This window comes from Oryx dammah, unplaced genomic scaffold (genome assembly GCF_014754425.2).
Source record: "Oryx dammah isolate SB20612 unplaced genomic scaffold, SCBI_Odam_1.1 HiC_scaffold_1, whole genome shotgun sequence".
Classification (NCBI taxonomy): domain Eukaryota; kingdom Metazoa; phylum Chordata; class Mammalia; order Artiodactyla; family Bovidae; genus Oryx; species Oryx dammah.
Window position 1 is genome coordinate 72,411,381 of NW_024070185.1, and position 27,166 is coordinate 72,438,546.

The 27,166-nt window shown below is 47.3% G+C and overlaps 1 protein-coding gene and 1 non-coding gene across 3 annotated transcripts in view; one reads left to right on the forward strand and one right to left on the reverse strand.

The window, feature by feature from the left end:
* The window catches only part of DPYSL2 (dihydropyrimidinase like 2), a 121,013-nt gene that overhangs the window by 36,671 nt on the left and 57,176 nt on the right, over positions 1 to 27,166 (forward strand). Inside the window, exons 1-3 of one of the 2 annotated variants that reach the window (XM_040243398.1) lie at positions 5,665 to 5,992; positions 9,316 to 9,404; positions 11,164 to 11,348. In XM_040243398.1, the coding sequence (XP_040099332.1) occupies positions 5,954 to 5,992; positions 9,316 to 9,404; positions 11,164 to 11,348 (313 nt within the window). In that variant the 5' untranslated portion in view covers positions 5,665 to 5,953. Of the gene's footprint in view, positions 1 to 5,664; positions 5,993 to 9,315; positions 9,405 to 11,163; positions 11,349 to 27,166 lie in introns of those variants that run through there. The other variant, XM_040243389.1, reaches the window with a different exon arrangement.
* LOC120867727 lies at positions 25,109 to 25,227 on the reverse strand. Its single transcript, XR_005721980.1, has one exon. It is a non-coding gene; the product is annotated as a 5S ribosomal RNA (ribosomal RNA).

Sequence of the window (27,166 nt, forward strand, 5' to 3'; positions counted from 1 at the left end):
GAGTGGGTTGCCATTTAAACATATACTTTAATCATTCAGATAACTAGCACCGGGGGCTCCACAGAGACCTAGATTGTGTGCAAAAATCCAATTACCCACAATCCAACAACAATTGCAACAATCCTTCTGTTGCTCTCATGTGAACCCAGGCCTTGAACAAGAGGTTTCTTTGAGCTTTACACTCCTGTCCAGAAAATAAGGATATGGAGACTTACCAAGTAAGATTTGGGGTAGGATTGAATAAGATGTATTTAAAGCACCCAGTCCTTATATCTAGACTCTGGTAGGTGCTCAGTGAATGTCATTTTCCTCCATGCTGACTGCAGTGCTAAGTTGCTCCAGTCGTGTCTGACTCTTGTGACACTATAAACTGTAGCCCACCAGGCTCCTCTGTCCATGGAATTCTACAGGGAAGGATACTGGAGTGGATTGCCATTCCCTTCTCCAGGGGATCTTCCCAACCCAGGGATTGAACTGGCATGTCTTACATCTAACCTGCATTGGCAGGTGGGTTCTTTACCAGTAGTTCTACCTGGTAAACCCATAACAGTGTTTTACTAGGAAACAAACAAATAAAAAGATCCTGATGATGATATTAATGACTCTTTCATAAGATGTTCCTGCTGGAGAAAGAGCAGGACCATCAATGTACTTTGGGGAGGGGCAGTCCTGGGGAGGAATTGCATTTCGGTTCATATTCTCCAAGCTTCCTTTCCTGTAAAAGGAGGGTAGGAGTGGTCTAGACCAGCTGTCTCCAACCTTTTTTGGCAACAGGGATTGGTTTTGTGGAAGACAACTTTTCTGTGGACAGTGGAGGTGGGGGTGGTTTTGGGATGATTCAAGTGCATTACATTTACAGTGCATTTTATTTTTATTATTATGACATCAGCTCCACCTCAGGTCATCAGGCATTAGATCCCAGAGACTGGGGATCCCTGGGTCTAGAGGCCAGAGGTAGACTAGTTTAAAAACATTCCTGGGTTTTATCTCTGGAGTTTCTAATCAAATGATCTGAGCTGGAGCCCGAGATGGTTCAAACGCAGAGGCAAAATCCCTTTAGGTGATTAAGACTCAGATATGCTGGAATAAGCATCTCCAAGGCCCTTTTCAAGTCCTGAGTCATCATCATCCATCACGCTAGACAAGGACCAAGGGGACCAGATCTCTCTCCTCATTCACCACCAGATGGCGAGCTTGAGGCACAATGGTCAGAGAGAGACCCCGTCTTGGCTCTGACTGAGGGACCCCAGGGAAAATCTGTAGTCCCACAGAGGGTGCTGTGCCAGGCAGATAAAGCGGGGGGTCATTTTGGAGGATTGTGAGCCAACTGGAGATAAAAAGAGAAAGCCAACGTAGACAAGCTACTAGATTCTGTGAAGTGCATAATTTCCTCTGTGTCCTGATGTTGGCAGGATTTGGACGATGAAACTTGCTTCTTCTGCATACAGTAAGGACTTCCTCAGGACCCTTCACAGCCCCAACTTCCAGTTCCAGCAAAGTCAGCATCTGGCTCAGAGGACCAGTCCCTCTGATCCTCGTCAGCCCCCACCCTGTCCCCGGTGGTAAAGGATGCTCCCGCTGGGAAATGCAGTGGGCAGGCTGGGACCCATTGATCCTTAACTGTCCCCCTGCAGACTGCCCCTGTGGGGTTACACCCATCATGGCCCAATTCCAGCTGCAGAGAAGCAGGCAACACTTTCCTCTCAGTGTCCTAGCCAATGCCCTTAGTTTTTGGCAAGGCAGAATTGCAGTCCTTCCTCTTACCACCGTATTCATTTTAACCTCAGCAGCAGGCTGCATCGAGGCCGCTGCCCTTGGCGTCTGTACTGCAGTAAAGTGAGCACTTGAAATCTCTTCTTTGCCAACTACTTATATTTGGACTCTCCCTGCTCGGTGACATCCTGAAGGTTTCACTTCCGCAGAGGTGGGGGGCGGGGGGGGGGCCGGTCACAGAAGCAGAAATGGTTACCCTGCTCCCCAAAGGGGGAAGAAGAAACCGAGAGCAGAGGTGGGGCTGGTCCAGGAGGGGACACTGCTGCCGAGGAACCGAAAGCAGCCCATTCACGCTGGAGTGCTTGAGTGACTGGGACTCACTTCCCACCCCCGGTTACTGGCAGGTTGTAGGACCGGAACATCTCAAACACACTGGATGTCATCACTCCATATACCCCATCCTTCTTGTACCCTTTCTCCATCAGGTTCTTTATTAGGGTAAAAGATGAGTAAGACTTGAAAGAGCTCCTAGACTCTGTGAGCTCAAACTTCACTTGGTGCTCACTTGGATATGGTTCAATGGTAAAGAATTTGCCTGTACTGCAAGAGATGAAGGAGATGTGGGTTCGATCCCTGGATCAGAGAGATCCCTTGGAGGAGGAAACAGCAACCCACTCCAGTATTCTTGCCTGGGAAATCCCATGGACAGAGGAGCCTGGTGGGCTATAGTCCCTGGGGTCGCAAAGAATTGGACACGACTGAAGGGACTGAGCACACACATACCACCTGGATATAGGTTATCCCTGGATATAGGATACCGCTCCTGCTGCTCTCGGATCATGAGGCAGGGTCTCCCTTCCTGCAGATCACCAGGATGTCTGCAGCAGAACCATTTCATTAACCCACTGTCCATCACTGCTCAGGCTTCCTTGGTGGCAAGGCGGTATAGAATCTGCCTGGCGATGCAGGAGACAGAGTTTTGATCCCTGGGTTGAGAAGATAGCCTGGAGTAGGAAATGGCAACCCACTCCAGTATTCTTGCCTAGGACATCCCATGGACAGAGGAGCTTGGTGGACTACAGTCCATGGGGTCACAGAGTCAGACATGACAACTAAACAACCACATCACTTCTGGCTCTTTCTAGATGCTGGGGGAGGCCTATGGGAAATGGGAAGGCAAGGACTGTGAAGGGATCGTGAATGTGGAATAGGCCAGCTTATAATGCTTTAAGTTTAAAAAAATTTCAGAAAAATCATGCCTGAGAATCGGTTCAACTATTTGGTTCAGGGACAATGATTTGTAACTTTACAGGCAATTTTCACTCAGTGTTCATCCAAAGACAGTGTAAAAATACTGTATATTAACAAGTCAATCAATGCAGAGTGGGTGGAAAATTCTCCCTCACATCGATTCCTTCTCTGCATTGTATTGAGTGGTAAGTATGGTAAGAAATGCAGATTGCTGACAGTCTTGTCCTTGGTCAATTAAATCTATTTGGCACCTTCTATGTGCCAAATACTCTTAGGCTCTACTTGGAGCAGACAAATGAATTTAAACATCACATCTCGGGATATTTATGAGCGGTAATGTCAGTTACTGCTGACATTAGGTTTAGAAACCTTGTATCAGTGGATATAGAAATAAGACTGATATAAATAAGATGGATATAAAAGCTCTTGGGAGCAAAATATTCAAGGGCAAACTCATAAATAACAAGGTATAGTTAAAGCCTTTACGATCAAGCAATTCGGGAGCAGGAACATAGAACAAGAATATAAACAATGTCAATAGTGGTTATTTTGGTTTAAATTAATTTGACCCACATTTACTTGTTTGTCAAGTAGTATTTTCCTTATGATTTAATAGGATACTCATTCTCCTGCTGCCCCTCACCCACTCCTGGTTGGAAATGACAGTGGGTTTTCTGGGTAGGAAGGTACATTCTGTGTTCTCAGACTTGTGACTTTGACCCTTTCAGGCTGAAACCAATACTTGCTGACTTCAACTCACTTGGCTCTTAGCACATCGCAGAGTTGGAGGGGGAAGTGCTCCTTTTTTCAGTTTTTAAGATGCAGAGCTAATTGGAACTGCAGTAAATTAACCAGCTGGGAAGCTTGCTGGGTGCCCCAGAGCCTCTTTCTGCGACCTTAGGATTTACAGAAAGAGGAGTGACAGGGTGCATCTTATTTACACCTTCTGGAGAGACAAATAACCACCCAAAAAGTGGCCAGATGCAGAGAGACTTTGAAACGTGAGCCCATCCTAGCCTCAGGATTATTTTGCATTTATCTGGCTAATCTTTGCTGAGCAGGTGTGAGCCAATTAAATAGACTTTTCCCCCCTCTCCATGGTTGCTGGCAGGCATAGATTATGTGGGGATTCTATCTATTGTTTGATCTCTAGGAGAGAAGTTCAAGGCCAACCCAGATGTTTTAGTCATTGTACCTGACTGGGCAACCTTTGATAGACTGCTTGTGATCAAGTGGTTCAGCTTCTTCTTTCTACAGGGATTCTGAAGTAAGAGCATCAGAGGACTTGGACAGAGCCAAGGGGTCCCAACCTGTTCAATTTCTAGCCCAAGAAGAGAGGCCTTAAAAGCCCTGTGTGGTAGGATCTCTGGCTGGGGAGTTAAGACTCCCCGTGTTTTAAACGGATTCTGGGTAGTTCTCTCCATGACTCAGGATACCTTTCTTTCTGAGATTGCCTTTCCTTCATTTCTCCAGCTTCTCCAGTTCATCTCCTGGCTTTTGGCTTCATTATGTGAACTGGGCGGCCAGTCTATAGCAATGCACATCCTTTGAGCTCCTTGGGCGCTGTTAATCCTAACAGTTTCTCAACAGAACTGCAGGCAGCATAGAAGTGTACTCCCCAGCCCTCCCCCCACCCCTTGCCTCCTGCTTCATTCCCCTAAGTCGTGTAGGTGAGAGTGACTATTAAAGAGACCCGGGCCCTAGACTGAGCCGTTTTTGGCCCCAACAGGCGGTTGATGCTCCTCCTTGCCCCCAAGTTCCTGGCGACCCCAAGGCACAAAAGGATGTTTCAGGGCGGGGTTTCCATCCCCAGCAGCGAACTACGTCTTCCCTGGCTGCTTTCCTTCCCTTAGAGCAGTGAGGGCTTCAGACTTTCTTTTCCAGCTGCCAGGCCAAGGATGCCCGAAGCCTGGCCTCCGGCTCCACTTCTCCGCAGCCTCACCACGGGCCCGCGCCTCTCCGCCCCCGGGGAGCCCAGCCGGGCGCCGGCCGCCCACAGGCCCGCGTCCAGCCGCCCCTCTCCAGGGCCGGGCGTGGCCGGCGCGGCGCCTCGCGGAGCCTTCCCGCCCTGCTCGCCTTCCCTCCGCTCGCTGCCATCTGAATTCCCCCGTCGACTCCTGGGCGGAGGCCGAGCGAGCCTTCGCGAAAGGCGAGGGCGGCGGGAGGAGGGCTCGGGCGCCCCTCCCGGGCGGCGCGGCGCCGGCCGGCCGTGCAGTCGCGCGCTCGCCGCCAGCAAAGCCATTGGCTCGGCGCAGTCACCCCACGCGGGGCTGCAGCGGCGGCCTCCGCGGATTGGCGCGCGGGCGGGCATCCACCGGGGCGCGCGCGAGCGGGTGCATGCCGCCGGGGCCCCATCTAAGCCCACCGTCTAGGGGCTGGACTCCCCTTGTCCGTAATGATCACCCCTCCGCTATCCCTGCATAGCTGATGCTGCATTTGGGGCCCCTGCCAGCCCCGGTGGCCGATGCCCTGGTCCAAAGAAAGGGCGCGAAAGGCGCGCTCCCCGATCGGGCGCACGCACCGACCGCCGCCCTCGGCTGCACTGCAGCAATTCGCGCACTCGCGCCGCTCCCCTCCCCGCCTGCACTCATTTGCATATCCCACGATTGTGACCAATCAGGACTCGTCTCTCTCGAAGCGGATGGCTTTGGCCCGAGAGGAAAGGGAGTGGCTGGCGGCGCATGCGCCGCGGTGGCAGACTTGAACCGAGGCTTTTATTGCTGTAGTTTATTTCCACCCCCTTCCCTCCTGTTCTCTCTCTCTCTCTCTTTCTTTTTTTCCGCCCTAGCTGGGGCAGTGCTGTAGGAGAGGAAGAAAAAGAGACAGAGGATTGCATTTATCTCTTACGTTCCTGATATTTGCTATCAGCAAGACCAGCTCTTCGACTGCACATTTTTCAATCCTGCAAAAAAATAACCAAGTGTCTTTCCTGGCAATTTTTGTTTTAAAGCTGCTCTTTTGAAATTAATTTTTTTTTCCCAGGAGAGAGATGTCTTATCAGGGGAAGAAAAATATTCCACGCATCACGGTGAGTTGGGTACTTGGGTGATATGCGATCGGCCAGCAACCTTTTTTTGTAGCACAGATGGTCTAAAGAATATATGTATTTTTTTAAAGCAGGGGGAGGAAGAGGAACCCAACTTTTTTTTTTCTCTCTCTCTTTCCCCCCTTGTTACTGAAGAAGGCGATCGTGATGGGAGACGCAATCCTATGGAATTGTAAGCCGCATAGTTTCTAAGGCATTAAAATAGGAGCGTGAGTGCATTAAGGTCGTTTTAGGTAGCGCGCCAGATCCGCTGTATCCTTTTATTGTCAGAGCGAGATGCTGCGGTGCCGGCCTGCGGGGTGTAAGCAAATGGATCCCAGATTGAATATGCATGGTTGAAGCTCGGATATTGTTCTCCCGGCTGCGTGCTGCGAGGCTGGACTCCTGGAGCCTGATGGGGGAGACGGGGAAATGGATTCTCCCCCATTTCCCGCCCCCACCATAAGGGGCTTTCTGGAGCCTTCCTCCAGTTCTTCAGAAAAAGGAGCGGTTTCAGCCCGGAGGCGTAATGACAGCGGAGGGATGCTTAAAGGGGCTGGGTGTACCGGGATCCTGGGGAAACGAGAAGGAAAAACAGGGACGTGGTGATGAGCAGAGGAGGAGGTGGCGGGGGGGGGGGGGGGGGTTGTTGGTAAGGAAGAACAGGCATGGGCTTTTTGTTGACCAGGACCGGTTTTTGATGGCCCTATTGGCTTTCTCGCCCCAGGGTTTGGGGCTGGGATCCTTTCGGGGCTCTGGGCTCGTTTTCTTGTCTTTCTGCAGCCAGGGAGGCGTCCGTGTTGGCTTATACAAAGCGGGCTAGGAGGGTGGGCGTTGGGGACAGCACGGAGCCGGGCTTGGGGAGGTAATGGCGCTGCGCGACGCGCCGAGCAGATGGCCCGGCCCGGCCTCGGCCAGACAATGATCGCAGCAGCCGGAGATGCGGGCGCAGTCCTGGGCCCTGGGGTCCTTAGTCTGTAAATCAGGAGGAGCTCCAAGCGATGACTCTGCGATGCTTGGGAGATGAACACAGGTTCTTGTTCCCGCTGCTCCCCCGCCCCCATCTTCTCTTCTCGCCAGTCCGAGCTCTCCGCATCCCCGAATGATATCCCGCGGAGGGAGGAACGCGAGGGAAATTCATTGTTATATAATGATAACGTGATTGCAACTGGTAGAACCCAGGGCTGAGGCGGTGACGGAAAGAAAGAATCTTTGAAAAGTCACGATGTGTTTAGGGCTGGGTCTGAGGGCGCGCTTTCTCTGTGGTTTCCTCCTTAGCCACCGGCACCCCGGCTTCCACTGGATGCACAAGGGCACACCCATCCGCAGGAGAGGGATGTGGGAGCAAACGCACGGGGGAGGGGGCGTGTGCTCCTGAGGGTTTTAGAGGATGAACTGCTAGAGCAGAGGCGGTGGCTGCTAGCTTTTTCTTGAGTGCGAGAGACCCAAAATCCCAAAGGGCCGAGCGCGCGGGCACACCACATTATATGTTCATTGCGCCCGAGAAAGGAATCTGGGGCGTGGGGTGGGGGGCGGGTGGAGAGCAGATTTGCTGCAAGCCTGAAGTAATCCGCTGTCTTCGTGAATGAAAAAGGCAGTTTCGGTTTGACAGTGTGGGGAGAAAAAAATTTAAAAAGCAAACAATCAACAAGACTGATTTTTCCCCCCAAAAGAGCGCCCCCTTTATCCTTTAACAAAATCTGATTGCAGGATAGTGGGACCTATAGCATGGTTTCCCTCCCTCCATCAACACGGCCAGCCTCTTATGTAAGAAGCCACAGGAGTGAGCTGGGCTGTGATGTTTCTCTCTCTCTTTTTCTTAACATGATGTTGGCTCCGGGATTCGCATGATGGCTGAGACAGGTACCGCAGTGACTAAGCGAGCAGGTGGTGAAGGGCAGGGCTTCTCCTTGCCTCCCCAGGGATGTTTATCCTGTCAAAGCTGGGTACTGGGGAAGTGGGAGAGGTCATTGTAGACAGTTCATGCACTGGATCAGGTGACTTTGGCCCAGTGGTTTGACCTCTCTGAGTCTTAGTTTCTATCTGTGTCCTGGGAACGTTAATCTGGCTCCATCCACCTCACAGGTTTGATTGGCAGCGGGGGTGACATGGTTTACAGGGCAGGATTTTGTAAAGGTTTTAACATTTATTTTATGTAAATGCAGGAATTGTTGTTGCCTCTTTATTCTGTCTCTCCAACGTCTACAGCAGAGCGAAGCCCCCACAGTGTACACAATTAAAATAATCTTAATGTTTTTCATTATGTTAGAGAAACAATAAATACTTTTAAACCCAAGTGTGTGTGCATTTATGTGTAAAAGTCTTCCCCTATGTCTCAAGCAGCATGTATTTTTTTTAAGAGTTGCTTTAATTTTCTCTTTTTGTTAAGTGCTAAACATAAATTGCACTTGATGAGAATATTATTTTTAATTGCATTTTGAGTTAATTATTGTTAAAATGGACCATATTAAAACCATATTGAAAGGGCAGTCATTTAACCCTTGTGTGGAATAATACAGGTGTGTATCCGTTGAACACAGGATTTAAGCATAAGATTCCATCAACAGCATTTGCTATAGAGATGAATCATATTGTAACATTTATGTTACATTCTTGTGACTTATGGGCTGCTTGTCATATATTTTTTTGCACCAATTAAAATATAAGTACATGTACAGTCAATAATGGTGTGAGAGTTTTAGAACTTGTTTTCTCATCTACTTTATCTGAAAACTTTACCTTTTTCTTAACAGCTGAACAGTTAAAATGGTGCATCTTTGAAGTATTTTCTCCCCACCTACAGTTGCTGTGATTTACCACAAAGATAAAGAACAGACTGAATTGAAACCTTGCTATGGTTGAACCAAATGTGTTTGTGTAGAGTATCCCATGACAACAGACTTTGGTTAATTTTTCCCCCACACAAACCTCGCCAAGAATTGACTTCCCCTACATGTAGGTGTATTTTGTTTTAAAATGAAGTTTAGCCTAAAGCTATTTAAAGTAATTGTCTTCTTTATCTGAAATGTTTTTAAATAGCTCTTTAAAGAGATTGTTGGGCTTTTTTTTTTTTTTTTAATTCTTTTTTGCTTTTGGGTCTAATGGAAAGACATTTTTTTCCTCTAGGATAAGCTTTGAATTTTGCCAGTACGTTCTGACTCATCAAGTGATAAATAGGTTGCCACATACAGGTTCACCTTGGTCAGTGAGTCTTTCCCAAATTGGCTCATTTTGAGCATCCCTTTGGAACAGTGAAAGTGTTCTTAGCTCATTTGTCTTATCTTGGGTCAGGAATGCATTATGACCTTACTACTTCTTTGTTTCAGAGTGATCGTCTTCTGATCAAAGGAGGTAAAATTGTTAATGATGACCAGTCATTCTATGCAGACATATACATGGAAGATGGGTTGATCAAGTAAGTGTAACTCATCAACTTGACAAATTTGGGTACCTTGCAGTGTTCCTAAGCATTATCTCCAATTCAGATGCCTAGTATCAGCTCTAGTGACTTCAAAGAGAGACTAACTTAATATCTGTTTAAACACAGCTTGATTGCTGGTTATTAGTGAATTTAAAACTCAGATTTAGGGAATTCAAAGCTACAATTAGATGCACACCCATTTCCTTACGTGTTATGTAATTGACTATTTTTAACCAATGTGACACAACGTCTTTTTGTTGCCAAATACTTAGGTTATGATCCATTGACTATATTAAAGGTGTTCCTAGAACGTAGTTGTTGTGTGGGGAGGGTAGGACAGTCAAAGGACACAGATATGAGATACAGCCTCATCTATTATGATGGCACATCTGCTTTCTTAATCAAGAATCCAAGTTGTTGGGGCCAAAGGGTACCAATTAATTACTAGGCCACAGAGACAAATTACTGCCTCATTCAAGGCAATTTTAGGTTTCCTTCTTTTAAGTGTCAATGAACACAAAGAGGACTGCCCTTGCGTTTACTGTGTATTGTGTTTCAAAGGAGAAAACAACAGAACAGTGATTGAATTAGGGTATTTTTAGACCCTAGAGGGTTAAGTGCTTTGAGAACATCCCAGTATCCTCATGCCCTTCCAACTGGGACAGCTCATGGGGCTCTGGAGAAATAGCACATCTGTTTAAAGACAAATACTGTAGCAAATGACATCTTTTAAATAAGCAGCATTTATCAAGGGCCAGCAACAAACCAGTCCAGAGGAGTGGAAAAGTGTAGTGAATGGGTCTGTTGCCTGGAAACTCACACCCTGATTTATGATCCTAAAAGAGGTTTTAACATTGCAACATTTAATGTTTTCTCCATGTGTGTTTGCTTGTGACAGTCTCAGCTCCAGGCTCTCAAGTACCATGACTTTCATGTTCCATTTTCCCCCGACTGGAAAGCAGCATGATCTGGTCTGTAAGACTGGCGGAAGAGTGAATAAGCCCATGTGCTATTTTTAGTCATCACTAATTTGTTTTAGAACTTGACCAACTCCTTGGTGATTAGTTTTGCCTTTTCAGAAAAGGGACAGAAAGATGTAGCAGAGGTATTTTTTTTTAAAATGGGAAATGAATTCATGTCACGCATGAATGAATATTAATTAATGCATATCAATGCATTTAATTTATATTCATTATTCATCATGAATGAATAATTTTCTACCTCTGTTATCTGAGTTGCTAATCATATTTTTAAGTAGTTTCAATCATAGTGTTTACTTTTTATAATAATAATGTTATTATTTTTGTTTTGTTTTGTTTTACTCCATACCCTTTTAATCCTCATTTCCCTTTGTTGAAAAGGATATGGTGAAAATAAATGTAAAGTGAAAGCAGGTCTGGAGAAAATTGTTATCGGATAAGTAACTCAACTGGGTGTGTTATAAAGTATGGTGGTATTTTATGTGAATACCTTGGGGCTTTGTTATCATTTGGTCATATGGGTTTTCTGGTAACTAAACCTTGAATTGGCCTCTGATGCCTCATTTAAATTTTGTTTTCTAGTATGCTCTACATTGCTTCTTGTGGGTAGGGAGTAGGGTGCAGACATTATGAATAATAACAATACCAATAATCTGAAAAGTCTTTGGAATATAGAGGAGGAATGTTTATGGACTTGGTGAAAGTGTCTATCAGATGCTGTTTGATTTAGGACATTTCATTTACGAACATTATTGCCCACTCTGTTTATTTAGGCAAATAGGAGAAAACCTGATTGTGCCAGGAGGGGTGAAGACCATTGAAGCCCATTCCAGAATGGTGATCCCTGGAGGGATTGACGTTCATACCCGCTTCCAGATGCCTGATCAGGGGATGACCTCTGCTGATGACTTCTTTCAAGGCACCAAGGCAGCCCTGGCTGGAGGAACCACCATGATCAGTAAGACAGCTTACAAAGAGTATTCTTAGTGCCTGAGAATCATTATCATGTGAACATGAGTCTGTGTTGTTGAGTCTTTCCTTCTTAAGGTTGCCAAACTGAACAGTGGATGGGTCTTCCAAGGAAGGGGAGTAATGGGGACAGGCCAGCCTTAGGCTCATTTTCTGTCCAGCTCTAAGGTTCTTCAGTTGAACTTGAGAATTTCAGTAGGATGAAAAAAAAAAAGTGGCTTCTTGCTTTCTCTACTCTGGAGCTTTTGTCTTTCTTAGATTGAAAATGTGATTTGATTGTGATCACTTTGAAAACAACAGTCCTTGGAGTAAGCTTCAGGGCTATCAGTTTTGAGCCTTTGCTCCTAAGTATTTGATTTTGACTTTTAAAGAATTCCCAAAGGGTGTATCTTTTTGGAATGAGGCCAGGGTACAGCAGATGAATTGTTGAACCAGGAACTTAATTCTACTGATAAGAACATCAAATGGAAGGATTACTTCCTGCTTGGGGTTTGACATAAATGGAGTTGGGCAGTCCTGCTCAGAGAAGCATCTGCAGATATCAGTTGTTGAGATATGAGGATTGTTCTGCCATGGACACCTTGATGCCCCATGAATACTGCTTCGTAAGATGTATGCTTTTCAGTCAGCCAAATGTAAAGTATATTTCCTAACAAATGTGAAGTGTTTGTTTGTGAATGGTCAGTTTCCAGCATGCCTGTTTATTGTCCTTTTGACAAATATCATTTTGATTTTGAGAAGGTAGGCAAGTTGTACAGTGACCCACTAGACACATAGTTTTTAAATTTTTATTTGTTTTTGAAGTGTGGTTGATTTACAAAGTTGTGTTAGTTTCGGGTGTACAGCAAAGTGATTCAGTTATATATCGGTGTATGTCTATTCTTTTTCAGATTCTTTTCTATTACAGTTGTTATACGATAGTAAATATAGTTTCCTATGTTATACAGTCAGTCCTTGTTTATCTGTTTATTAATATATATATAGTAGTGTGTATCTCTGAATGTCAAACTAGTAATTTTTCCCTCCCCCTGCTCCTTTCCTCTTTGGTAACCATAAATTTGTTTTCTATGTCTGTAAGTCTGTTTGTATTTTACAAATAAGTTCATTTGTATCAGTCTTTAGATTCCACATATAAGCAGTATCATATAATGTTTATCTTCTTTCATCCGACTTTCTTCACTTAGTATGGTCATCTTTAGGCCCATCCATGTTGCTGCAGTTGGCATTATTTTCTTTCTTTCTTTTTTTTTTTTTAAGATTTTATCCAGGAGTGAAAGCTAATATACAGTCTGTCTTAAGACCTTATAGTTCAGTTTAAAAGAGGGTCAATGTGAAAAGAACTTAGTGCTTTATGCTCTAGAAAAACCTATCTTACTGGTTACTTTTTGAATTGATGCTCTTTTTATTATGTAATTGCAGAGTCTGTTTCTGAGCTTCCTCTTGTCCTCCCTACCACCTGTCAAGAACACTGTCAGCCCCTTCTAGTCTGAGCTCTTTGACTTTTTAAATCAAGCATTCACCTTCTTGTGTCCTTTCTGGTTTTCTGGGTGTCATCACTGACCAGAAAAAGCTTTTTTTTTTTAAGCCTTACTTCTTTCTTACTGCACATGTTACCTCTTAACCTAGAGGGTACCATTCTTGTGGTTGCGGGTGGTGTGCACACACACTTTGGGACACTGGCCTAGTGTGGATGCCTGCTGCTTTGTCAGTGGTGTCTGTTAGGACTTACCGGCACCAGTGGGAATTTCCACACCTCCTCCAGGGTGGGCCGTGGAGCCACACTGGACCTTAGAGAAACAGACTCCTCGGGTGTCAGCCTGGAAGACCAAGTCAAGGTTATAATCTTCCTCAGTTTGGAGTCCCTGTCGGGGCCCTGTAGGCCCCTGCCTTGGTCACAGATTGTTAGTAAGTCACAAATAATGGTTCCCCAGTGGCTCAGACGGTAAAGAATTTGCCTGCAATGCAGAAGACCCAGGTTGCAAAGATCCCTTGGAGGAGGGCATCGCAACCCACTCCAGTATTCTGGAGAATTCCATGGACAGAGGAGCCTGGCAGGCTACAGTCTGTGGGGTCACAAAGAGTCGGACATGACTGAGTGCCTTTCATTTCACTTCAAGGGAGTGATCAGTGATGTCTGTCATTGGGCCAAAGGACAGCCTTAGGAGGTGTAAATATATCCAACGAGGATTTTGGAGATCTGGTTTACCTGCCACACCAACTTGCTGTGTGACCTTTGGGTGAATCACCTCAGTTCTTACGGCTGCTCGTCTGCACGGTAAAGGATTTGCACTAGAGGATCCTGGATGTCCTTTCCAGCTCCCACATTTGGCAACTCACTGAGCTCAGAGACGGAGTTTGCCTCTAATCACTTGCACTTTGCTCCACAGGTCCGTCAACGCTCTGCTTTTTCTCCCTCTTACTTGAAAGACTCCATCCTGCTTTCTTGATTCTGCCTCTTCACTCCTCTCACTTGATCCTTTCTTTGGTTCCTTTCCTGCTTCTTGTCCTTTTCTTTCTTTGGCCATGCTATGTGGCATGTGGCTTCTTAGTTCCCTGACCAGGGCTGAACCTGTGCCCCTGCAGTAGAAGCGCAGAGTCTTAATCACTGGACCACCAAGGAAGTCCTCTTGTCTCTTTCTGCCTTCTGTCCCCCACCCACCTTCACTCATGAGCACATCCCTTCCTGCTGACACCCTGACCTTCCCTTTGGCCTTCTTTCTCAGCAGCTGTGAGCATCTTTCCCTGACTTTCAGGTGGGTTCCTTCTGTGGAGGTATGTGGGATGTCTCCAGAGTCTTGCTTCCTGGACCAAAGGCCCAGAATAAGCAGCAGATGGCCTTATTGTGCGTCAGAGCAAAGAGGGGGAAAAAATCTGACTGCCTGCCCCACTCAGCTGGGCAGAATGCAAGCATCTTTTAAGGCAGAATTGCTGGCGCAGTTAAAAAGTGGGGAGATTTAATGAGCGAATCTCAAAGAATGAAAGTGAGCAGAGGTGGTGGGATTGTGGTCCCAAGTTGTCACACTCCAAACTCCAGTGCTTGTATATCCTTAGAGAAATATTAACTGCCCCTGCAAGTGTGCACCCATGGTTACTGACTTGTATAGAATTACCACTGCCTGCCCTTCCCTTAGGAGGCACGTGGTAATAATACAGATGAGGAAATCAGATTTTTTTTTTGCTTGCCAATTATGCATTCTGTATTGCTTCAAGTGAGTGAGTGGCTAGAGTATGCTTCAGAGAGGAGCCTTGCAAAGAGGAATAATAGCTACCTTAGTGAGACTTTGTTGGTACCCGTGACCTGCTCTTTCAATGAGATTGTAGATTCTTTAATGAATATTGAGGCCAGCACTAAATACTTCGGACACTTTGAAGAGTTTCAAGTGAAAACATAGAAATAAGCCGTTGAAGGAAGTTGGTGCCATGCTCCCCGTAACCCTCTCTCCCATATTTCTGCGTGGCTCCAAGTCCTGTTACTGGATGTGTCTTCACCTGCTACCTGCTGTGCATTTCTCAGGTCATGGGACCTGGAGGCTCCATTTCTGTCTGTAAGGCCCAGCCTGCAGTGCAAAATGCAGCCAAATAGTGCCAGTTTGGAAATGGAGGTGACACGTCAGTGGCAGACAATAATATTATTGCCACGAAACAGAGGCTGTTATTGAGAAATGTACAATGAGATCTTTGTCAGGGGCCCTCCATGCAGGGCAGAGGGAATGTCCTTTGCCCTTTTGGTCTGGTGATGGGTGGGCAAAGGCTCTAGACACACACCCTGTAGGCGGCATCCAGACCAGCTGAGGGGTCATGGAGGTGGCAAGGGTGCTGTTTGTTGAAAGTGCTGCTGGTGTCCTGGGGGCTCTGTGACTGTCAGAGTTGTTCAGACCCCAGAGTCTTTAGGAAGCAGGCAAGAACAGTTATCTCCATTTTATAGAGGGGAAGACTGAGGCCAGAGGGCAGGACACTCACCCAATTCACCAGGGCAGGTTACAGGTATGGGAGTGCATACCTGCAACTGTGCCTCCACCACCTGCCACCTGTGTGACCTCTGCTTTAAGCCTCATCTGCAAAATGGGTATAGTTGTCACAGAGATCGACAGAATAGAACCCGGCCCTCAGTTAGCACTCAGCTGTGGTGGTTATTATTGTTCCATCTCACATCAGGTCCCAGAAACCTCCCATCTCCACAGAGACACCCTCTGGATCTCTATTCTCTACAGAGCCAGAGGAAAGAGGCTCCAACTGCAGGAGGACCGACCTGACCATTTGGTGGGAGCAGGGCTTCTCTAAGTGTGGTCAGCAGACTGGGTTCCCTGATGTGACTGGGGTGCCTCTTAAAACATTCAGCTTCCTGAGCCCTACCCAGCCTCTTGACCTGGAGGGTCTGAGGGGACCTGTGAATCTGTGTTTGAATCTGGTGATTGTCACGTGAGCTTGGGGAGCTGTTGGAAAGTTGGGCTCTTGGAGGTCCATGCCAGATCTGCAGACTCTAGATGGCTAAGGATCTTGCCTTAGTCCTCAGGACGTTTGTCCTGTGTTACGGTTTGATCATGGCTCCTCTGCCTCTTTTGTCTTTATAAAAATTAGTAAATTAATTTATTTTTGGCTGCTCTGGGTCTTTGTTGCTGCACACAGGCTTCTCATTGTGGTTGCTTCTCTTGTTGCATCTCTCGGGCTCTAGAGCACAAGCTTAGTAGTTGTGGCACATCAGCTTAGTTGTTCTGCGGCATGTAGGATCTTCCTGGACCAGAGATGGAATCTGTGTTCCCTGTATTGGCAAGTGGAGTCCTAACCACTGGACCACCAGGGAAGCCCTGTCTCTTTCATCTTCATCCCCCGCCCCCCCCACCCCCAGCAGTCTTACCCCTGAGACACTTGTTCCACTGATGTGTGGCTGAATGAACGAATGAATGATGGGATGAGCTTATTTGCTCATGGGACTTGGTTTCCTGCTTCATCTGAGTGTCATGCCAGTGGACCGAGAATCCTGGGGGTGGGGAGGAGGGTTTACGCGTCTGGTGTTAACAATGTTCACTGGTTGTGTTCATTTCCACCGAAGCAGCTGTCTCTTTAGCACTCCCCTCATTTCTGTCGCCTGCCCTTGGCCACTGCGGTCCAATCAACTGTTGGAATGGTTGGGGGAGGGAAGAGGGAGGGGAAAACCTGGAGCCTGAGCATCAGCCTGAGGTCATGAATGGGGAGTGCTCCTTCCATCTTTTGGAAGGAAGTGGGGATGCTGGTCCTCTCATGAGGGAGCTTGCTCTCTGAGTGCACAGGGTGGTCCCTGAGCACCATGGAGGACTCAGCAGTCATCTCTGAAGCCCCTTGGCTTATCTAGCTCTTCCTAGAGAGCTGTGCTGGTGGAGGCAAAAGGCCTACGTCAAGGTGAAGGGCCTTCCTGGACAGGTGTGGCTCGGAGCGTCCCTGGGGCACATCCACTGCTTGTCATTTCTTCATCCACGTGGCGCTTGGGTTTGCTCCCTGCCTCTGATGGGTCCATGTGTGAACACACACATACACTGGAATATGAATGTGTCTGTAATCCATACTTTGATTATTCCCTTTGCATCATTTCATTTGACTTGGGTTAGAAAGTGCTTACAGGAAAACCCAACCACATCAGAGGAAAGTCTCTGAGTCCAGGACCTGAGTTGTCCCCACAACATCTGCCTGTGGGCTGGCAGTTAGAAAGCCACATTATCTGATGGGTTGTGGGCGTGGGTTCTTTTCTGTCTGCTCGGCCTCACATTCCCCCAAGCCCCAAGTGGGTGAAAGTGTACGTTTCACCTATGGACATGAGTGCCTTCTGCAAGCCAACGCCACAGAATGGGGCCAGCTCAAGTGTCACTGTGCAAATCTTGGCCACGAATGGCTGGAACTGGAAGAACCCATGCACTCCCTGGGATATTTTGGCCTGACCACCTAATACCTGGTGCCAAGCAGAGCAGAGGAAGAGAGTGAAAAAGATGAAGACTTCTGGAATGTAGCCCCCACTTCCTGAAGGGCTAGCACACACACATCCATAGATGCTGTTCTCGTGAAGGAGACCATTCATGAGTTGAGCTCAGAGCCCACTGGGATTTAGAGTCTGTTAGCACCTGCTGGGAGTTTACCAGGTGGCTCAGTGGTAAAGAACCCACCTACCAGTGCAAGAGATGCAGGAAATGTGAGTTTGATCCCTGGGTTGGGAAGATCCCCTGGAGAAGGAAATGGCAACCCACTCTGATATTCTTGCCTGGGAAATCCCATGGACAGAGGAGCCTGGCGGGCTACAGTCTTCCGGGTCACAAAGAGTTGGACACAGCTGTTTGACTGAACAACAATAGTGTATCCAAAATAATTGCACTTTAACATACAAGCATTCCCTGGTGGCTCAGACGGTAAAGAATCTGCCTGCAATGCAGGAGGCCTGGGTTCTATCCCTGGGTCAGGAAGATCCCCTGGAGAAGGAAATGGCAAGCCACTACAGTGTTCTTGCCTGGAAAATCCCATGGACAGATGAGCCTGGTGGGCTGCAGTCCATAGGATCACAAAGAGTTAGATACAACTGAGCACACATACATGGAGACCCTTTTGGAAGCAGAGACAGTTCTGTTTGGGTCCCTAGACCCTATTTCATGGACATTGTGGCATTTACCCTAACCTATTCAGGGTGTGTTGCCTGGCCTCTGGCACTGAGAGCTGGCAGTTACAGCTTTAGGAGTCACCCCAGGCCACAGAAGGGTTACATTCATCTCTTAAGAAGGCATCTCCATCCTATTTGATCAGGTCTATCCCATTACTGGTTGCTCCTAGAGCCTATTCTCTAACTTTCCATGAAGCAGGATATCCTGATGGTTGGGAATGTCCTGTTAGTCTTGTTGCCCAGAGTGACAGCTAGAACTAGGGGGTGTGGTTGGGAATATGCCCGTGATCGACTTCAGCAAGGTCTTCCTGAACTTTGATGAGAGGGACAGGCTTCCGACAGTCAGCATTGCATGGGCTCAGGGTTCTGCATGGCTAGATAAGAAGAGCCTGCCTGACACATATGTGTCCAAGGAGACCCTTGTTCCCTGTGCTGGCTGAGTGAGCTGGGCAGAGATTTCCAGAGTGCATGGATCTGGCGCTATCCATTACTATATGACCCGCAGCATCCATGGGAGCTGCCCATGCTGGCTGCCTGATAAACAGCAGCATGAGTCTGGACCAAAGCCTTGACCCCCTGGCTCCTTCTTCTCTTGGGATCTTTAGCATTGTTCTCCTCTTCTAATGTGAAATCTGACATGGGAGCCCCTACATGGCAAGTGAGACTGATGAAAGAGAGCAGCTGTTGCTCACTGGTGGGTCATGGGAGAGCCCAGATCCTCTTCCACTCCTTCCTTCCCCTCCGTCTTGGCACCTCCTCTGCCTCTGGGAAATCGTAGGGCTTGGGGAAGCACAGTTGGAAACCACCCCCCTGCATTCCACCACTCCCCCCACCCTGCCTGCTTACCTTCTCTCCAAAGCCTGTGACTGGTCCCTGGACCGCCTCAGTGCTGAGTTGTAGGGGAGAAGTCAGAAGTGATTAGTAAGACGGGACATATCCACTTAGTCACTTAGGAAAACTACCATGAGGTACGTTTTCAGTGGTTTTCTTGAAGATACCTCCTGTTGAAGACAGGAGCTAGGACAGAGCAGCTGTTTCATCTCCCTGCCCAGATTGGCCCTGGACTGCTGTGCTTTTCATCAGAGTGTCTTTTCATAATAGGTGAACATTCTGTCCTTCTTTAAATGATTAATGGTACACAGTGTCTTAAAGGGATAAATGACTGTCATAGGCAGAAGGGTCTGCCTTTTTCTCTCTGCCATCCATTGCTCTGGTCCCTGATCACTCCACTGGGGGCCCTTTTCCTGGCTTTCCCCTTTCTCCTGTTTGAAAGGACTTCCCTGTTTCTTCTCGGGAAATGATTATTTTCCTGGGGCTTTGAGGGCTCTGCCTTCAACTGGCTGCTGTTGTTGGTGAAGCCATTTACTCAAATTCCTTGCTTTTAGTCTGTCTGAACTGCCATGGTAATGACCCAGGGGAATGACAGTGAGTAGAAATTAGAGTTCTTTCTGGTTAACCCCTATGGGAGCCAGCGCTCTTTGAATGTGACTAAATGTTCCCCTAATGATAGGGAGGATGCTGCGGGGGTGGGGTCCCTGTGGCTGAGGCTGACTATTCTCTGAAGGGAAATTCTGCGATGAGCCAGTTGCAAACCTCGGCTGCACACTGGAATCCCCTGGGGAGTTTTACCCAAGCCCAGAGACCAGAACTTCTGATTTGACTGTGCTAGGTAGGTGGTGGTGGTGGTTTAGTCTCTAAGTCATGTCCAACTCTGTGTGACCCTGTGGACTGCAGCCCACCAGGCTCCTCCTCCCAAGGGATTTTTCCAGGCAAGAATACTGTTGTGGGTTGCCATTTCCTTCTCCAGGGGATCTTCCTGACCCAGGGATCGAACCTGAGTCTCCTGCATTGCAGGTGGATTCTTTACCGTTGAGCCACCAGGAAAGCCCTCTAAGTAGGTAGGTTGGTAGTTTTAAAGCTTCCAGTGGTGGCCAGGCTTAAGAGCCAAATCTAGGTGCCTAGTCCAGCAGTTGGATTTCTGTTGAAACGTAGTGAAGATCTGCCAAGGTTTCCTAAAAGCTAGAGGTGCCTTCTGCCCTCAGTTCTCTGCTGTTCCCTGGCCTCTTTGCCAAAGGAGGGGGATTCCAGTGGTGTGACCTGGAGCGGGTGGATCCTGTAACTGGATGCCCTTCAGAAACTTAGGAAACGGGATGGGGCTGAGCTCAGGTCACTGAAAAGGGTCTCCTCCTTTGGGTGCTGTCCTTGGTGTCCTGGAAGGTTTTGTTTAGCTGGTGCCTAGTAGGGCGCTGGTAGAACTTTGCAGAATCCCATGGACAGAGGATCTGGCAGTCTGCAGTTCCTAGGATCGCACAGAGTCAGACATGACTGAAGTGACTTAATACTCATGCACGTGACTTGGAGTCAGGGTGGGTGAGAGATGATAGATGGTACAGCGTGGGATGAGAGGGGATGCTGAAGGCAGAGTGTAGCTGGGATATGGACTGCCAGGCCCAGCCCTGTGGACCACCTGCTGTGCTGGTTTTCCCGAGGAAACCCTACTGTCTTTAGGTTGAGTCAATAGTGTTTATGACCTAATCTCCCTCTAATGATAGGTCAGACCTGGAATCCTTCCCTGTGGAGAGCCTGTGAGAGAAAAATCAAAGGGGCCTGGTAATAACATGGAATCATAGATTTTTAAGGCAAGCATTCATATGGTCTGTCTCAGCTCCTCTCTCTCTTTCTCTCAGCTGGTAGAAACTGGAGCATGTTCCAGAGGGTGAAATTGCAAAGAACAGGGCAGGCAGGGCAGGGAGAGGTCCAGCAATCAGAAGCGCAAAGTTTGATTTTCCCTTTCTAGTACTTTCTATTTGAGTGTGATCTCATGTATTTCTATGGCTTCCCTGGTGGCTCAGAAGGTAAAGAATCTGCGTGCATTGCAGGAGACCTGAGTTTGATTTCTGAGTCAGGAAGATCTCCTGGAGAAAGGAATAGCTACCCACTCCGGTATTCTTGCCTGGAGAATTCTGTGGACAGAGGAGCCTGGTGGGCTACAGTCCATTGGGTTGCAAAGAGCCAGACGCAGACACAACTGAGTGACTTTCACTCACTCAGTATATTTTTAGATGGCAATTTCCATGTCTATAAGATGGAGATAATAAATTTCTATTTCTTAGGGTTATATGCAAAGTAAGTGAGACTGTGCTGTAAATGATTATTGTGACACTTTTGGCACTTGTGTGAATCAGTGGATCAATGTTCAATGGATCTTTCTACCTATCTAATCTATGATTTAGCCAGCATCTCTATTCTCTATCTAAATATCAATACCAACTGGGGCTTCCCAGGTGGTTCAGTGGTAAAAAATCTGCCTGCCAATGCAGGAGACATGGGTTTGGTCCCTGGGTTGGAAAGATCCTCTGGAGAAGAAATGGCAACCCACGCTAGTATTCTTGCCTGGAGAATCCCTTGGACAGAGGAGCCTGGTGGGCTACAGTCCATTCGGTTGCAAAGAGCCAGACGTGACTGAGAGACAGATGGCATGGCATTTAAGCTGTCATCATCTGTCGTTTTTCCTATACATCTAGTTCATATTTCTAGCTGTTTCTTATCTATATAAATCAATCTGACATCACAACATTCAAAAAACAAGATCATGACATCCAGTTCTATCACATGTCAAATAGATGGGGAAAAAGTGGAAACAGTGGCAGATTTTATCTTCTTGAGCTCCAAAATCACTGCAGAGGGTGACTGCAACCATGAAATTCAAAGACATTTGCTCCTTAGAGGAAAAGCTATGACAAAACTAGACAGAATTTTAAAAAGCAGAGACATTACTTTGCCAACAAAGCTCCATAAGGTCAAAGCTATGGTTTTTCTAGTAGTCATGTATGGATGTGAGAGTTGGACCATAAAGAAAGCTGAGCGCCAAAGAATTGATGCTTCAAACTGTGGTGCTAAAGAAGACTCTTGAGAGTCCCTTGGACAGCAAGGATATCAAATCAGTCAATCCTAAAGGAAGTCAATCCTGAGTATTCATTGGAAGGACTGATGTTGAAACTGAAGCTCCAGTACTTTGGCCACCTGATGTGAAGAGCTGACTCAATGGAAAAGACCCTGATGCTGGGAAAGATTGAGGTCAGGAGGAGAAGGGGACGACATGGGGCAGGAGGAGATGGTTGGATGGCATCACTGATTGAAAGGACATGAGTTTGAGCAAACTCTGGGAGATAGTGAAGGACAGGGGAGCATGGTGTGCTGCAGTCCATGGGGTCGAAAAGAGTCAGACACGACTTAACTATTGAACAACAGTCTCTCTACTACTGTTCATCTCTCTTGATCCAAGGATTCAGTCATGTACCAGCTGATTCCAGATGGGTTATTTCCCTTTCCTGCCACTCGGGGGGATCAGAAAGAAATTCAAGCTTAATCTTCACTCCATGTTAATGGAATTCATATTTCCAACACAGCAGGAGAAACCATCATCTATAAAAAGCCCTTTAAAATGATTTCTTATACAAAAAATTTTTTTTCCACTTTCTTCTTTTTTTTTGCCCTCTGAATAATTGCTGAAAGAATTTGGGGCTTAATTTTCTTGACAATTCATTTGACCCCACAGATGCAAAGCAATGTCATCAACAAGTGGCTCATCCAGTGAATAACTCTTGCTAGATTTGACTTTTTAGCCAAAAAAGGAATTCAAATGGGGCCAGTTTTATAATGGGTTGTTATCGTGCTGTTGAGTGCCTGGGCCCCTCGTTTTTTGTGGTGGATTCGTGCAAGGAGGTCTGCATTCCCTTGCACAAGCATCACCCTTCCCACAGCCTCGAGGCTTGCCGAGCTTCCAGTGCATGGCCTCGGGTCAGTCCTCTGGCAGTGCTGGTGACAAATTCTTCTCCAGGGGCTGTTTTGGCAAAGGAGCTTTTAGCCTTAGAGGGCCTCACACTCAGAGACGCGTGGCATAAGAGTCCTGTGGGACTCAGAGCTTGCTCCTCTCTGGCAGACTGGCCTGGAACCCATTCTTCTTGTGTGGGATCAAATGAAAGGACTGTGTCAGACCTCTCAGAGGTGACAGTGTTGGGCCCTGACGGATGGTGCCTGGTATTTTTTTTTTTAATGTATTAAAATGTATTTAAGAAACACAAAATGTGTGTTTTTTTTAATGTATTTTATTGAAATATACTTGATTTACAAACCTGTTAGTTTCAAGCGTACAGCACAGTGACTCAGCTATAAACACACACACACACATTCTTTTTTCAGATTTCTTTCCCTTATAGGCCACTATAAAATATTGAGTATCATTCCTTGTAGTATACAATAGGTCCTTGTTGGTTTATCTATTTGATATATGTGCTTTCATGCTCAGTCGATTCAGTTGTGCCCAACTGTGGCCCACCAGGCTGCTCTATCCATGGGATTTCCCAGGCAGGAATACTGGAGTGGGTTGCCATTTCCTTCCCTAGGGGATCTTCCCAACCCAGGGATCGAACCCTTGTCTCCTGCGTCTAATGCATTGGCAGGCAAATTCTCTACCCACTGAGCCACTGGGAAAGCCCCATTTTATATATCTCAGTGTGTATATCGGAGAAGGCAATGGCACCCCACTCCAATACTCTTGCCTGGAAAATCCCATGGATGGAGAAGCCCGGTAGGCTTCAGTCCATGGGGTCGCTAAGAGTCGGACTCGACTGAGCGATTTCACTTTCACTTTTCACTTTCATGCATTGGAGAAGGAAATGGCAACCCACTCCAGTGTTCTTGCCTGGAGAATTCCAGGGACGAGGGAGCCTGGTAAGCTGCCATCTATGGGGTCGCACAGAGTCGGACACGACTGAAGCGCCTTAGCAGCAGCAGCAGCAGCAGTGTGTATATATTAACCGAACCTCCTAATTTATCTCTACCCACGCTTTCCCCTTTGGTAACCACGAATTGGTTTTCCATGTCTGTGGATCTATGTCTGTTTTAGAGATTAATTCATTTGTATCTTTTTTTAAAAAAAGATTCCACATATAAGTGAAATCGTATGATCTTTGTCTTTCTCTATCTGGCTTACTCCACTTAGTATAATAATCTCTAGGCCCATCCATGTTGTCTGTCCAGGCAGACAACGCTTTTCCTTTGACATTCACTCTGCTTCTTTCATTCAGCTGGGAATCTTTATTATTATCGTTTATTTATTTTTTGCTTTTGCTCATTAGCTCCACAAATCATGGAGGTAGGAAGAAATGGCAGAACAGATCCCTAGTTAAATCAAAAAAAGAGTTTAGTTAGAAAACTATGTCCTGAGGGACTGGCAGATAATTTGGGGGTTGCTCTGAGCCCGGTTCCCTCGAGGCTTCCCCGGTGGCTTCCCGGTGGCTCAGTCAGTAAAGAATATGCCTGCAGTGCAGGAGACCCAGATTCGATCCCTTGGTCAGGAATATCCCCTGGAGAAGGGAATGGCAACCCGCTCCAGTATTCTTGCCTGGAAAATCCCGTGAACTGAGAGCCTGGTGGGCTATGGTCCATGGGGTTGCAAAGAGTCGGACATAACTGAGTGACTTTCACTTCACTTCATTTCACTGAGCCCTGTGAAGGGGTGTGGACTTTGTATTTTGGAGACAGTGTAATTTTTGCTTCAGAGTTAAATATAAGCCCTACAGAGTATCCCAACAACAGGCTCAGAATTGGTGATGTGTTTTAGTGTCTTTTAACATAATTAGATGGGGGCTTCAGCCCTGTGTGTAGAATGGACATTTAAGTTATTGTCCAAATTAGATACGTGCATTTGAGAGTGAAAAGGCTGCTATTAATTGTTATGCCTGGTGAGCTACAGTCCATGAGATCACAAAGAGTCGGACATGATTGAGCGACAGAACAGCAACAATTGTTATGCAGGACAACGGTGTAAAGCAGACTGCCCAGGTACACCCATACCCCAATATGCGTCACTCTTCCTCCTAGGGGCTTGCATGGAGTTCTCTTGTCCTCTGAATGCCTCCGAAGGGGAATGACCCACTGGCTGCTCTCTGGACCCAGGCACCAATCTACAAGGAGGTTGCAGGGAGCTATATAGTTCCATCCTTAGCATAAGATACAGTAGAAGGTGAGATGATTTGGAAGGAACAGAAAAGGGATACTGTTTATTGGAGTCTGTGCCCCAGTGCGAACCCTGTACATAGCATTTCTTTCTTTCTTTTTTTTTTTTATTAAGCCTACAGCACCTGGTATTCCCAGGGGGTCTCCCATCCAAGTCCTAACCAAGCCCAACCCTGCTTAGCTTCCGAGATCAGACGAGGTCGGGCGCGTTCAGGGTGGTATGGCCGTAGACGGTACACAGCATTTCTAACCCTTATATCGACCCTGGAGATGGCTGGGCTTGTCTTCATGCTGTGAAGCTTCCCGCCTGGCTCAGTGGTAAGGATTTCGAATGCCATGCAGGACATGCAGGAGACGCCGTTTCGATCCCTGGGTGAGGAAGATCCCCTGGAGGAGGAAGTGGCCACCCACTCCAGTATTCCTGCCTGGGAAATCCCGTGGACAGAGGAGCCTGGTGGGCTACAGCCCATGGGGTCACAGAGAATCGGACACGACTGAGCATGCACATATACATCCTCATGCTATCAATGAAGGATGGGAAGTCCAGAGAAGCCAGGTGACTTGCCTAAAGCCACGGAGCTTGCACGTATTAGGGCTGGGCTCTTGGCACTCTTGGGCCACAGAATAAAGAGCACTGCTTGCTTTTGAACAGTCAAAGAGCGTGCTCACGGGAATTCTCTGGAGGTCCAGTGGTTAGTGCATGTCACTTCAGTTGTGTCTGACTCTTTTTTGACCCCATGGACTGTAGCCTGCCAGTCAGGCTCCTCTGTCCACGGGATTCTCAAGGCAAGAATACTGGAGTGGGTTGCCATACCCTCCTCCAGGGGATCTTCCCAGCTCAGGGATTGAACCTGCATCTGTTATGTCTCCGGCATCGGCAGGTGGGTTCTTTACCACTAGTGGCACCTGGGAAGCTCCCAGTGGTTAGTACTCTGTGCTTTCATTGTGGAGGGTGTGGGTTCAATTCCTAGGCAGTAAACTAAGATCCTGCAAGCTACACTGCATGGCTAAACCAACAAATGAAAACAAACCAAAAATCTAGCCCCTCCCCCAAACAAAGAGTGTGCTCATCAATGCTGCTCTGTGCCCAGGATGCTGCACAAACATCCTGGATGTAGTGCGCACCTGCAGTTTGTGATGGGGCGTTGGGCTGCCCGGTCCCCAAGAAACAGAAAGATCCTTCGACCCAGCTTTTATGTAGAAGTCATTTTTCTGTGATATGAAGGGGAACTAGTGATCAGCTAATGACCGTCTGTCACTGAGCAGGAGGCTGTGTCCAGCAGGGGAAGATGCTCACTGAGATGGTGGTGTGCCGAGCATCTCTGGTCTCCCAACAGAAGCACAGGATGGATGCCTTAGATGTCCCCCTGCGTCCCAGGAGGGATTTGGAGAGCAACCAGGAGGAGTGACTCATGCTGTGTATTCATCAACTGAACTTAATCCCTCTTCTGGAGCCCAGGAACCCTTCTCTGTGCACAGCCAGATGGCGGCATGCAAGCCGCTTCAAAGGTCTCCTCGCCCTTGCCTGGGCCCCATCTCTCCCCATTTCTCTGAATCACTTTGGCTCGGCCCCCACTTGCAAGGGTCATAAGGCTCAGCCCTTCACAAGTTTGGCTGGGGAACACCTCGGGCACATGGCATTTTTTGAGGAGGAGCAGGAACAGGGAAGATCAAACAGTTTCTCAGAGTTGGGGTTGCTGCTCTCTGCATTATTTTTCCCTTATGGAGATCCTCTAAAGAGAAGCATGAGGTCTAATGGAAAGAATTTGAGGCCTCAACTTCTTGATGACACGTCTTCACAGAGCCAGGAATCAAGAGACCTTAATTCGGGTCTTGACCCTCTGCTTATTAGCTCAGGCAAGTTGCCCCACGTTTCTGTCTTGGTTTTGTCAGTTGTCAAAAGGGCCGGGATCAGCCTGTCTTGCCTAATAGGGTTGCTGTAAGGATTTTGTGAGATGGCGGGTGTGACACGGCTTGGGTAGGTTCTATAGGAGGGAAGTAGGCCCTGCAATCCAGTTTTTTAAAATTTAATTGTATTTTGGCTATGCCGTATCTGACTTGATGCACGTGGGATCTTTAATTGCAGTGTGCGTGATCTCGTTTCCTGACCAGGGATCGAACACGTGCCATGCCCTCTGCGTTGAGAACTCAGAGTCTTAACCATTGGACCA